At 47.3% G+C, this 13,707-nt stretch overlaps 3 protein-coding genes across 3 annotated transcripts; 2 read left to right on the top strand and 1 right to left on the bottom strand.

Annotated features, from left to right (window-relative positions):
- NMRAL1_12 (NmrA-like family domain-containing protein) lies at positions 1–1,041 on the top strand (the record flags this gene model as incomplete). Its single annotated transcript, XM_031147606.1, has 3 exons — positions 1–247; positions 302–564; positions 625–1,041. 3 exons carry the CDS (start codon positions 1–3, stop codon positions 1,039–1,041), a joined length of 927 nt encoding a protein of 308 aa, XP_031006824.1.
- Positions 1,042–7,447: 6,406 nt separating this feature from the next.
- On the top strand, positions 7,448–9,789 carry KIC1 (Serine/threonine-protein kinase; the record flags this gene model as incomplete). The annotated part of the gene is made up of 3 exons (XM_031147605.1): positions 7,448–7,678; positions 7,735–7,852; positions 7,901–9,789. 3 exons carry the CDS (start codon positions 7,448–7,450, stop codon positions 9,787–9,789), a joined length of 2,238 nt encoding a protein of 745 aa, XP_031006825.1.
- A 727-nt stretch (positions 9,790–10,516) lies between these two features.
- tel2 (DNA replication checkpoint protein) lies at positions 10,517–13,597 on the bottom strand (the record flags this gene model as incomplete). The annotated part of the gene is made up of 3 exons (XM_031147604.1): positions 10,517–12,189; positions 12,243–12,692; positions 12,742–13,597. 3 exons carry the CDS (start codon positions 13,595–13,597, stop codon positions 10,517–10,519), a joined length of 2,979 nt encoding a protein of 992 aa, XP_031006867.1.
- Positions 13,598–13,707: the final 110 nt, after the last annotated feature.

Raw genomic sequence — 13,707 nt, 5'->3', positions numbered from 1 at the left:
ATGACCAAACTCCTCACTGTTTTCGGAGCCACTGGGCAACAAGGCGGATCTTTGATTGATTATGTTCTGAAGAACCCCGAACTTTCAAACCTTTACCATCTGCGTGGAATCACTCGTGATGCCTCCAAAGCATCTGCGACATCTCTCAAAGAAAGAGGTGTCCAAGTGATCCAGGCTGATCTCAGTGACTCTCAATCGCTCGTCTCAGCAGTTGCAGATTCTTATGCAGTCTTTGGCGTTACCAACTGTATGTCTTTATTACGCCTTATAGCATTCCTTCTAGCTAATAATAGTATTCCAGACTGGGACAAAGGGTCGGCGGCAATCGAAATTGCTCAAGGAAAGGCAATCGCTGATGCTGCACTGGCTGCAAGTGTTACGCTTTTGATTTGGTCTTCACTCCCGAATGTATCCCGAATGACTAGAGGAGCTTTGACGGATGTGGCCCATTTTGATAGCAAAGCGGAGGTCGAGGAATATATTCGTAACTTGCCGATTTTGAGCAGTTTCTTTATGGCGGGATGGTACATGCAGAACCATATTTCCTACATGCGGCCAAAACTTGTAAGTTTATTCCCATATATGAATAAATCTTGCATTATGAAACTGATTTGAAATTTGCAGCAGGATAATGGAAGTGTTGTTCTTTCACAAACATGGAGCCCCACTGCCCTTCTCCCAATGATCGATATCACCGACACTGGTAAATTCGTTGCACCAATTCTCCTCGACCCAGCAAAGTACAGTGGCAAAAGTTTCACATGTGCAACATTTTTCTACACCCCGCTTGAGCTTGTGGGAGTATGGACGAAGATCACTGGCAAAAAGGTCACTTATGCTCAAGTCGGCGCTGATCAGGCAAGGGGAAATTTGACTGCAGAAATGCAACGCAAATTGAAGAAGAGTGTTGGGTTGATAGATGACTACTCTTACTTTGGTCCTACTGGAAGAGAGGATTTAAAGTGGACTTTGGATCAATTGACAGATGCGCCAAATACATGGGAAAGCTTTGTGAACGCTAACGAGCCTTGGTTTTCTTGAACTTTGATGCTTCGATCTTCGACACTCATAATATAAAACTTGTTGGTTGATAATAAATTATTAGCAACGCCGTGATTCAAAGTGCAAAACATGTTGCCATTATACGTCAGAGGGGTCAGAATCATACCAAAGCGCTATTGACACCTTGTCAATCATAGCTATATAATTGCCTACTTTGTACACTTCTACATGGTGACCCATCAACTCGATTATAAAACCCTCTTCTCTCAGGATTCTCAACCCTTAGCTTAAAGCAAGATAAAGTTAAAGTAATTCGTAAGCAAAACGGAGTTACTCCCAAACAAAGATATGCAATGGATACGGAATAGTCGTTGGTTCTGTTATAAGTGTAACACTAGTACTGGTATCATCTTGGGGACGTCTCGCGAGGAAGTTCCCCGATGCGGAAAAAGGGGTCATTGGATGGTGCTCCGCATCAAAGTATGTGTTGATATCTATATCCTCATGCTATCGGAGACCGCTAACGTTGAACTTGATGAAGGAACCCAGTAAAGATCAAACTGGTCATGATCCGGCACCTTCAAAGACACAGCCTCCTGCTGGCGATCCCGACAAAAAGTGAGATAGTATGGTGGGAATTTTACAGGCCAGGCCCCCCAAAAGAACAAATGTTCTCCCTCAGCCTCGGATTTTGTATAGAGAGAGGGATATGGCTTGTTTAGCGTCTACAGGAACCGGTAGTCAAATGGTGAAGCCTTACCAGACTATCAAAGAAGCTGCGGAAGATGAAGAGGACGAGAAGTCTAGAAACATGTTTGAGGCTTTGTAGCGGCAATCGGGGTGACAAATTTCAAACTTGAGAGCATCATCTTAGGATATCATAATATAATGAACAGTCGGGCTTTGAAGATTTCCAGGTGAACCCTTTAGCACGTGAAAATATTTCAGGAGATTTCAAAGAGAACCGAGACTGATAGTTTGATGAGGTGACTTTTCAAATGCGAGCGTTGAATTCCCTCTTCGGCCATAAAAAATTACAAATCATGACTCTGCACCAGATAAATCTATTGACTAGAAGCTACTCTCTACCGACTTGGTAGTCATCGCTTGCAAGAAAGTATATCTCGATATATTATATATGAGCCCCTGAACCCAGTCTTCCAACTTCATATAACAACGAATAAAGGATGCATCTCCAAAACCCTTCAAGCGTGCTCCCGTTCAAGATATTCTAGAGAGGTGCCTAAGACCCATTATAGAAGACTGGCTGAAACTGTCCTTGAATTGGATTCAGAGGTAGTAGCTAGAAATTAGCGGGTCGGGGTGTGAGTTTGTGCAACGTTGGAATTCCTAAATGATGGTACTGCAATGTTTCTAGGAACGAAGTTATTAGCAAACTATATTATCAGTTCCACGTGAGATGGTTTTAGAATGAATAAACGTGATAGGGTGGAAACGATTCGTTTTATGGGCATGCTGGGCAGAATCATAGAAGGCTGCCGTGGCCATTCACACTTCCACTTCTACTCTGTATACGTACCACGTACCACTTCTATCTCCGCTTCAAAAAACACCATAACACTAAAGCCCCAAACCTTCCTTCACGATGGGGGAAAAAAAGCAAAGCTTCGCCTTTCAAATATCCATCCTCCCTCTGGTGCCAGATACAATCCTTCAGGTGCTGCAACTCCACAACAGTTGAGATTCCAGACGTCGATTTCACCGGAAAATGGATTATCGTCACTGGCGGCAACAGCGGTATTGGCCGTGAAGCCGCTCTTCGATTCGCCTCCCGGGGCGCAAATATCGTCTTGGGATGTCGACCAAACCCACCACCTCGTGAACCGTCCCCGGAATCCGTCATCGACGAATTCAAAGCAGCTGCCAAAGTAGCTGGAAAGCTCGATACCGAGATTGAATGGTGGGAAGTCGATATGAGCAGTTTAGCCAGTGTGCAAGCGCTTGGGAAACGCTGGTCGGGTACCGGTAGACCGCTCCATATCTTGTGCAATAATGCGGGGATCAGTTCGGCACCTTCCAGTCAGGTTATAACAAATGACGGATTCGACCTTGTTCATCAGATAAATCTTCTGTCACACGTCTTGCTTACCTTGACGCTACTGCCGAGTTTGGCAAAGGTGCCTGGTCCGAGAATCCTTTGCGCTACAAGTAATGCACAGTATCTTGGAGTCTTTACTCTCGAAGAAAATAAAGTCAAACAAAAGCACCCCCTTTAATTCAAGTCTTTCGACCCTACTATAGTCTCATCATCTACCTTGGTCAAGCCGTCCCAGCTATAGAGCGTCTGTGTCTAGACCCTTGCAAGAAAATCAATTCACCTATAAGTGGTAGGTAGCCGGTAGGAATTCATTTCAGCCTTTAAAAAAAGAGGATAACAGGACTTTCAGCGGTTGTGTTACGCGCCCACTTTTTGCAGGTGCGATACGTGAGCAGTGCATCAAATCGAAGCGTGTTAAAAGTGAGGATCATATAGTCGTACGCCACAGTTATCCTCCAGAAAATACATTATATCCTATTTCTAGGAGGTCTTTGAGGCGAGCTTTCTACATAGGTAAGTATAATATAATACTATAGATTGCATAGCATTTGCATATATCTCTGCTTGGCATGTAAAGGCAGAATCAAGATAAGGAGCGCGTAACGCGTGATATTGTGTCGATATGAAAACAAATGAATGTCTACCTAGGTAGGTGCCTAAGGTGCCTTGGATAGTGGATAGGCAGTATGCCGTTTTGGGATTCTCAAGTAGTAGTTCCCTGAGGGCGGTGTTGCTTCTGTGAATTCCGAAACAGGAAATACTGTTCTGATCTGAAAAAATGATATTGCTTTACAACTTTGCGGGAAATGGATATGATAACATGCAGAAACATCGAGGACGAAGGGCTGAGTACGAGTGATCAGTTACATAAAGAAGAAATTAATATATTAGGGTTATGTTGTGTATGTGGCGTTTGGCAGAGAAAGAGGGGCGCAATGTTGCTCCGCTTCCACGTGCTGTGAAAGCTTCAAGAATAACCCCAAATGGGAAAACATATCCACTTTGATTGACTTTCTTGCCGTAAACTTCTCATTCTTCGCACAAAGGATCCATACAACCTCAACTTCCGATCTTCGTTTCATCGCTGTTCAACCAGCGACCTTGATCTCATTACCAATGCCTGATGACAGCAAGATAGGAAGCCTCGAATATGGCCAGCATGATTGCATGATTGCGAGCGACCAACCACCTTTCAATTGAGTCTTCCTCAGCAGAGGACGAGAAAAAATGGCACCTCAAAAGAGACCTGGCGACAGACTCAAAGAAAGAGATAATCAGTATCCAAGACCGGATGACATACCGATTCTTCTAGAAACCTCAGAATATTCCGATATGGCCGGCCGCAGTTATGTGGACTACCTCCTCAAGGACGGACACGCGGTTGAGCATCAACCGCCCTCGAGAAGACCAACATATATTACACCTGACACACCAACTTGGCGAGACAAGATTCGAAGTGTATGGCGTTATGCTAAAGGGGAATTGGTTACAGAGCCTAATACAAGCCGAGGATGCCTTGAATCCCCATGTGACTTGACCAAGAAAAGTGAGGTCGAGCCTCTTGGAGATAAGTCACGTTCGCCGTTTCGAGCTTTTTTTGGCAGACGAAACCACAGTCAAACAACGAGAACACAGTTGTTGGCGGAGGACATTCCTCTCATTCAGCATGTTCCTCCTTCAATGCGCACCCCAAATGTTCAGCGACGACCACCATTCGATTCACTTTACGACGCATCTGATAACGAGACCAGGCGACAGGCACAGCGGGAAGAGAAAACAAGACGATATGTTGATGAAGATAATCCAGGAAGCAGGGCTCATGTATCGAATGACGAGACTAGACGACAGGTAAAGACGCAAGAGGTTGAGAGCCTCTCCACTGAAGACAATACAGGAAGCACGGCGGATGTGTCCGAGGATGGGCACCTCCGTGATCCTTCCTACAAATTCGTGAATCCGTCCTCACACAGACAGGCCCACTGGAAAAACGCTGATAGCAATCTGATGGGCCGAAGGCCAGTTGTCGTCCCCCGGATGAGTATAGAAGAGTTCGAGGAACAACTGCCTGGTTGGAGAGCAGAGACGAAGAGGCCTATCCAGACAAAAGATGAGAAACTGCGTCAGGATCTTCCGCATTTTGCCGAGTCACAGCAAGGAGGACCAAATACACCATGGAGCAGATTTCCGGTTGCCAATGTCCCACACGGTCTGGGACATCGAAATGAGAACAGTTTTCCAATAACGACGCCGAGTGGATTTCCAGTGGTCAAACCTTGCGACGACCAGAAGCAAAATATAACGCCCTTGCCGATGCCGTCCGGCGTTACAACGAAGTGGTGTTCGGAATGCAAAGAGTTCAAATCACCAGGTACGCGACCATTCAATGCAATAAAATCATCGCAGACGAGGTTCCCCGTCAAGCCTTCACAACAGTTACCGTCAGATTACGATGCAGCACGAGGTCGAAGTCCAAAGCTTAGACAAGCGCTACAGCAGTACTCAACTTACGCTAGTCCTCGAATGCCCAAGAATTATAACGTTCCGATGCGGTGCACCAAGTTTACCCGTCCCTTTGAGTTTCCACCCAAATCACCCGTCACTAATTTCGATTTCATAAAAGGTCTTTCGGGGGAGTGTCTCTCGCTGGGTGATCGAGCACAGCCTGGTACAGAATTGACTGGAGATGCTTGCGTTGAACTGCAAACTACCACGAGGCCGTATTCGCCTCAGACGCAATCCGGTGGGGGTATTGATTCACAAGGTCCTGTTAGAAAGCAATCTATTCCTCGGCCAACAGTGCATCACCGTCCGCACCAAGACTCGCAAACACACTTACAGGCACTTCTACTGCGATCATCGACAGCAGCAGGTAGAGGACTGGGGAGAGGTGGGAATCAATATCCTCCGAGAGACATTCAGAGCCAACTTCGATCCCGAAAGCATCCAGGCCCGCCTCCATTCCGTGTTCGCGAGAATGTCTCATCGTCTACAGACATCCAAAAGCAACATGGAAAGGGAGAGGGAGATGGAGAGGTAGGAAATAGGGGTAGTCATGGGATTGATGGTAGTAGTGAGGTAAGTGATAACAAATTTGCTCAAAGACTGAGGTAGATGAACTGCCGGTTGGTGGATGGATGTACTCACGAGTACAGTACCGTATGGCATGTCGTTAAGAGAAGAATGCCAAGCCAGGCCGTGCGAAAGGGGTGAGCGTATCAGGATCGAGAGACGGACGCTAACTACCACGTTAGACCAGAATAGGAAGGATCGACCAGCGACCACCGCAGCCACATGCAGGCAATCCGGGACTTGCGATGGCAGCCGCAACAGGGGTATGTTGACTTGATTGCTTGATTCAGCCTCATTCACTCTCTCTGTCTCTCTGTCGCTGTCTCTATCTCTCACTACTTTCTACTTCCTCTTTCTATTCTGTTTCCTCCTTCCAAAAACAGAGCCTACCTACGTCTGCACCTGCATCGTTCTTTGCATCGTTCTTTCTGATCTCCCACTCCACGCACCTTTTCTCCTCCAATCCGTTCATGCTGACGAGTAACGCACCTTCGAACAGAGCGCCCACGTACCTGAACCTGCACCTGCCTCGACAAGCTCTTCGAATTCCTTGCACAAAGCAGATCGCCGAAGCTTAGATATCTTCCAAGCCCACAACGTCGCTCGTCGCGCCCGCCAACTCCCCTCATTGAACGTCCAGCCTAAGCCTCAACTTCAGTCCCAGGTTGAGCTCCCAGATCATCCGCGACTGCAACGTCTTGCCTCACACCCGCGCCAAAGGCATAATAACCCCCCGCCTGTGCAGCGACAACGTACCCCCTTGCAGCTACCTCTGCCACTCGTTGTTAGGCCTAAACCAGACAATTATTTTCATCTCCCAGCGCCAGATCGGTCCCGACCTCCTCCATTTCCCGCTCCACTCCCACCTCCGTCGCCCGCCTCCCTGACTGTACCAGTCGTGACAATCACCTTTGAAGAGAGAAACTCTTCGGTTGAGCACATTGAGAGTGGGAAGATTCCCAAGATGGATAACAAACTTCAAGTTCGGTCGACGGATACGAACAGAATCAGGACGAAGGCTGTGGAGGATGCTCGCCAGATGCAGAATGCCGTGGTTGAGATGTGTAACAAGAGCGGAAAATCTCCCCCCAAATATTGTCTCACCGAGTTAATTGGCAAGGGTACTTTTGGAAGGGTCTATAAGAGGTAAGTCGTTTTTGAGCTTGTATCGTGGATATAAAAAGCGGCACCAAACTCTCAACGTGTCAAGCTGAGCGAGGTATCGAAAGTTGACAACAACGAGTGCCGCTTTTTGTGTCCAGCGTGAGCTTGTCAAACATACACAGTCCACTGACTAACCCGCACAACAGCAAGGACATGAGCACGGGAGCTATTGTTTCTGTTAAAATCATCGATATTGATGAGAGCGATACATTGAACCCGCGAAATGCCGACGCGTACGGCGAATTCCTCAAAGAGGTCAATGCCTTGAAGATACTGAGCGAAAATAATGCCCGCAATATTAATCACGTTATTGAAGCACTGCCTGTTGGCCCGGCTATGTGGATGGTGACCGAATTCTGCGCAGGTGGTAGCATTGCAACCCTCGTAAGTTCCCTGGCCTCCCACAACCATGTTGTTGATAGATTCTAATCATATGGTAGATGAAACCAACTGCCCCTGGTGGACTACAAGAAAAATGGATCATCCCAGTTGTTAGGGGCGTAGCGGAGGCTATTCGATGGGTTCATGAGGCCGACATTATACATAGAGATATCAAATGTAAGTCCACACCGTAAATTGCAATTTCCATAATTTGACAAATCTCAGGTGCAAACGTACTCATCACCGAGCAGGGAGGTGTGCAGCTTTGCGATTTTGGTGTTGCTGGAGTTATGGAGCAGAAGTTCGACAAACGAACAACAGTCATTGGTACACCTCATTGGATGGCCCCCGAGTTGTTTGGCTCTAATGTCAGCTACGGCAAGGAAATTGATATTTGGGCTTTCGGGTCTATGGTTTATGAGGTTGCCACGGGTTTACCACCAAATGTTGGCAAGGTCAATACCTTTTCGGTTCTCCAGGCGCGCCATGCAGTCTCCACTCCTCGACTAGAAGGAGGCAATTATTCGGACGGCCTCCGAGACTTAGTTGCTTTCTGCTTGGAGGAAGCGCCAAGTGCTCGGCCCACCATCGAGCAGATCCAGAGACACCCATACATTCACAATACAGGGTTAAAATACCCAACGTCAAGTCTGGCTCAACTGGTTCGCGCATTTATGGTCTGGGAACAGCATGGTGGAAGTCGGAAATCTTTATTCATGCCTGGCGGAGCCCAAGGACTTGGGGATGTAGATTCTGGGGCGACAGTCGATAGCGGAGACTGGAATTTTTCTACCACCCCATCCTTTGGTCAAGAAGTCTTCGATAATGCAACTGCCCAGGATATGTTTGATGCTTACGGCGCTAGCGTAATGCCCTCTAATGAGGAACCACCGCGTGCTAAGGCCGGGAGGAGGCGCCCTCCACCGCAAGCTCTTGCGGCTCCGTTGAATCCTTTGTTGAAAGTCTTCGATCCTAATACCAAATCTAACTACCACGATAATAGTAAAGTCCATTACGGACAGATGATGTCTCCACCGACCTCTGACTTGCCTCTGCGCGATGACTCCGCAAGGACGGCCATCAAAGACACGATGATCGACCTTGACGGTCATGATTCCGATCCAGGCCTTTCAAGCTTCCGGGAGGACACAATCAAGCCCGCAGGACGGCGTATGGATGACGAAGATGAATTTTCAACAATGCATGCCTTCAGCAGACCCGCACTCAGCGATCCGGCTGATGCCAATCCCAATCGCCGCACTCAAGACTGGACCTTCCCATCGGCAAGTGCAATGGCACCACCTGCTTCGGCAGATCCCGAAGTATCCAGATTTCCTTCGAGTTATAGTGTCTCACGACCAGCGATTACACCTGGCTCTGGTGCTCGACCGACTTTGATTCATCATCCAACTGAACCTCTAGGGGCTTCATTCAGCGGCCCTGGCATTTTAGGTTCGACACAGCCTGCCTTAGAGCGAAGATCTATGGCAGAGTCACTCATCGATCTTGATATGAGTATGCCTGATAGCTATCCCGAGATTACACGCCCATCAACTGCAAATTCTGATGTTTCCACGTCGAGCGAGCAGATGACATCCGGAAACCCCTTTGAGTTTGAGCGTCATGCCTCATACCAAGCACCGATTGACCAAGCGGAGCCATCTATCTACATTGACGACACGACTCTTCCTGCTGCCATTAATTTGCAGACTCAATCCAGCGATATCGCAGACGTCTCCGATTTCTCCGTCTCTGATGTTGAACATGATCCCCGGGACGGTCCCAACGATATACCACACTACGAAGTCTCCAACAACTTTTTAGATCCAGACTATACGTCCATGCCACCTCCCCCACGACCGAATAACATATCGAATTCTTTTTTAGGCAGCCGCCTCGAGCAGCCCTACACCGTATCCCACTTTCCTGAACTTCCCGAACCACCATCTGCTGCTGCTCTGACGGGCACAGCTTCGCCTACAGAAATGGCGGCTGAGTTCCAACGCATCTTGGACAGTCTCATCAAGCAGCTAGGTGCTTTCGGCGACGTCTACGTCACGGATGAGTTTTCCCCAAAACCGAAGATGCAGCAGTTGGAAGGGAATGGATTGTAATTTGACGTGGTTGCTCGTGGTCATCAATTGTATGAACATTTCTTAGACTTGTTGCTCAGCTTTTTACGTTATGGGTTATAGGGAAGGCGTTGGGAAGAAAGAAAAGGGGAAATGGACGGAATGAAACGAATGAATTAGCGCGGCGTTCTGTTCTGATTTATTGACTAATTCTGAGATTGGCCAATTAAAAATCCACCGAATTCAATAAACTAGCTCGTTAATCAATCCTTAGGAGTTTGTGAGTTTGTGAGTTTATGAGTGAACCAGTCAATCTACTATTACTTCTTCGCTTGCTAATTATTATTTATTTTCTCGTCTTCTCAACCATCTAAATCGAGCCTTGGGATTCTCTGCTGTCAAGTGTAAGCTTGTAGTTAGGTTTGTCAACAGTTGCTATTCACGCTCTTTGAAATACTATACTGACCACAAGGAGGCCCGGGTCGTGTTCTTCAGATATTCCTTTCGCAAAATAAATAGGAAAGTCATAATAGCGCTATACATCTTCTTCTCCTCCCAATGAAGGACGTTGTGACTCGTGAGGAGTAAACATTCAAGCAGAGGGCGGAGTTCCGAGAATGTGAACCACGAACAGAGGGCTTGTGGCTTCAGGAAGTAAAAGAATCGGATCAGGGCAGAAAGATAATTTCGAAATACGGGAGTCAAGTATGTGACTCAAGACTTTGATTTGAGACTTTGAGAGCTACCTAGTACAGCCCAATAACTATGCTCAAAAGCTAGCCAGATCCCCCAACAGCAGCGCCTGATACTTCTCCACGCACTCCCTAATCCTAACGAGCACCCCCGCAGCCAAAACCCTAACCTTCTCCTCTTCCTCACCGCCCACGCCCTGTAATCTGCCAAACACCCCCTCAACCCACTCCTGCATCTCCAAAATTTGCCTTCCATACCCCTCAACCAAGCCTCTCTTATCTGAGTTAACCTCGACCAATACCATAACCACAAACAGCAAACCCTCAAGCACGCCTACATCACTCGTAGCCTGCGTCCTCAGCCCAAGTAATAAATCCCACGCCTCGCTCGTCATCTGCGGCAAGGACATGTTGTTCGGGCCGCTGGCGTGCAGTAATAGCGCTATCGTTTTCAGAAATAGAGCTAAGAGGAAAGGATCAAAGACAATATTGGAGCGGGCTTTGAGGTGGATGAAGAATCGACCGGTTAGGGGAAAGAAGAAGCCATCTGCGACGACTTTTGCTAGAGCGTTGGTGGTGGGCTTCTTTCGTTGAGCTTCAACAGCCATGCGGGATGAAAAGGTGCGTGTTTTTAGGATATTGGGACCTGTTGCTTTGTCGGCTAGGGAGGCGGCCATGGGTGCTATCATTGTGTTGGCTAGCTGTGTTGTGAGGGTTGAGATGGGTGTTGATTTGAGCTCGCGTTTGGCGGGTGAAGGAGATGAGGCGTAGATTTTGTGCATGCTTTCTGGGAGTGTTTTGCTTGGAAAAGAGGGGACAGGTTGGGGCTTACTTGAGGTTAGGGAACTGGCTTCTTCGCTGAACCCAGCAATTTCTCGTGCACCGAGCCCAAGGGTGGTGAGGATTGAGGCACGTTGGGAGATGGAGTAGTCCCCGTCGAAGAAGGTCTTGGAGAACCACTGGCCCATTTTCAGGGGTAGGGCAACGAGTATGGCAATCATTCCTTGTAACCTCATATCTTGGAAATCATCCATGTCATATTTGTCTTGTATCCCTACAAGCAGAGTAGCTAACTCTTCAGCATGTGAGCTGACTTCTGTTCCAAAATTCGCCTTTCTTCGAATGAGCGGTGCTGCGGTTTGAAGACCGAGTTTCTGTCGGTCGTAATTATCGGTGTCTCGCAAATACGTTATCAAGTCTCGGATGTAGACTGGAGCGGTAGATTTGTCCCGAATGATGTTCGTGGCATCTTCATCTGAGTCTTCTGGGTCAGAATATGGTTTGGCGTATGGAACTAAGCCATCGTCATCTGACTCCTCTTCCTCTTCCTCTTCATCATCGTCGACTTCTTCGATCGAAATGATCTTCGAGCTTCCATTAAAAGGTGCAGGCTTCTTCACGGGCTTCGAAGGTCTTGGTTGACTTTTGAATGATGACGGAGCGACTACTCCGGACTTTAATATGTCTGCAGAGCCAATTGTATCGGAAACGTTGGCCAAGCTCTTATACCAATTTGCCTCAGCAGTGCTCATCTCATCCACTTTGAAGTCCATCTTCTTGTCCCCTTTATCAACTAATCCAGACAGTGCTTCGCCAACTACCATGCCTAGAAACCTCGCACGGGGTGATGAAGATCCAAGTCTGTTTGTGACAACATTTAAATGAGCTCCTGACCTCATCATCATTGAAAGACGAAGCGGAGCTTTTCGGTGGACCTGGCCTGCAGCGAGAAGTAGAACCTGGGTATGAACTGTTAAGTATGGTTAGTAAATGTTTCGAAAAAGCAGCTTTCTAGACTCGCACCTTCTTGCTGCATTGTAGGAGTATGCTTAATGTACAATTGGTCCCCAAGTTGCAGCAGGCTCTTCTCTAATACGGCCTCCATGTCAGATTTGTCCTCAGCAAGAGCTGCTACAACTGCACGTCGAATTGCAATTCCCTCGCCAACACAAGCTCCCGTGGAACTAGTCAGCCATGACAACAGCTGAGTTTTTCTTGATTCTTCGTTATTTACCAATGATTTTATCAGCCCAGCGGCGCCAGAAACAACCTTGGCATCTGATTTCCACCATGAAGAATCGGCTTTAGATGTGATCGTGGTGGATAGATGCTCCTTTGAGATAATTTGTAGAAGAGCATAGAGTACATTTCGCTGCTCAAAAGTCGGCAAGCTGGAAAGCAGCTTCGTGAATCTAGTATCATCACTCTGACTTTGAAAGAGCAGAGACTTCAAGAGCTCGTTGAGAGTTTTCTCTAGTAGCATGTTAGAGAATGGTTTACAAACTGAAATTGTGTTACGTACCTGTATATCCAAGGCGGAATGTTTTTGTTAGTAGTTCGCTGCAGCATTTCCATCCATTTACAGAATCCGTTGGCAAACAGTTTACCCAATAAGAAATATTGCGAGAAAGCCACGAGCTATAGAGACTACCATCTGCTATCCAGTACTTTTCGCCGATCTTCTGACTGAGATCATTAACAATATCTTCTACTTCTGCAGCAGTTCCCAAGATCTTGCCTCCCCCAACCAGGCTTAAGAATTCATTCCAAATGGTCCTTTGCTTTTGCGGTGGATCCGAGGAGACGTATATAGCACTCCAGATCCTCTCAACTGACCGATCCCCTTCGAGAAGCGCTGATAGTGCCTGGAGAAGGACGGTCAATATATCCTGTACATTTGGACCGCCTATAGCCCTTTTCGTCTCCTTTGACAGCTGAATATGTCTTTTTAGAGACAACAAAATTGCATTCAAGCCCGTGACACTTCGGAGACATGTAAGAAACAACTCGAGATCTGGCAGGCGCCTGTTATTCCTCTGCTTTCCTCCTTTCGAATTCTTCCCCTCTGGTTCATATACGACGTTCCAGTAATTTGGCAATGTTTCTGAGACGAGGACATGGACTAGTTGAGATGCAACAGGACTTGGAGAAGTGATATTGAAATCATGGTTCGACTTTCCAAGAAATCGTAAGGTGGAGATCAGAGCTTCATAGTCTGGCTCATTCTTCAAAATCTCGAGAGCCTCTTCTGGAGTGGAAGCTTGGAAAGTCGGCTTGGTAATAGCTTTGGATGCTCTAGGCACTTCAACCAAGATAGCATCCTCTTCCTTGTCTTTCGACTTGTATGAAGTACTCACAGGATTGAGCAGACCCTCCATGGCTACATTTGGCTTGAGATGAAGTTCCGGAATAAATAGCAGAGCTCGCCTAGCGGCAGGACTATAAAGAATTGGACGAAGCGAAGCTTGCCTGGAGCTAATGCACGGCG

This window comes from Lachnellula hyalina (assembly GCF_007821495.1).
Source record: "Lachnellula hyalina strain CBS 185.66 chromosome Unknown contig00037, whole genome shotgun sequence".
NCBI lineage: Eukaryota > Fungi > Ascomycota > Leotiomycetes > Helotiales > Lachnaceae > Lachnellula > Lachnellula hyalina.
The sequence above is the reverse complement of the archived record's forward strand: the minus strand, read 5'-3'. Positions and strand labels throughout refer to the sequence as shown.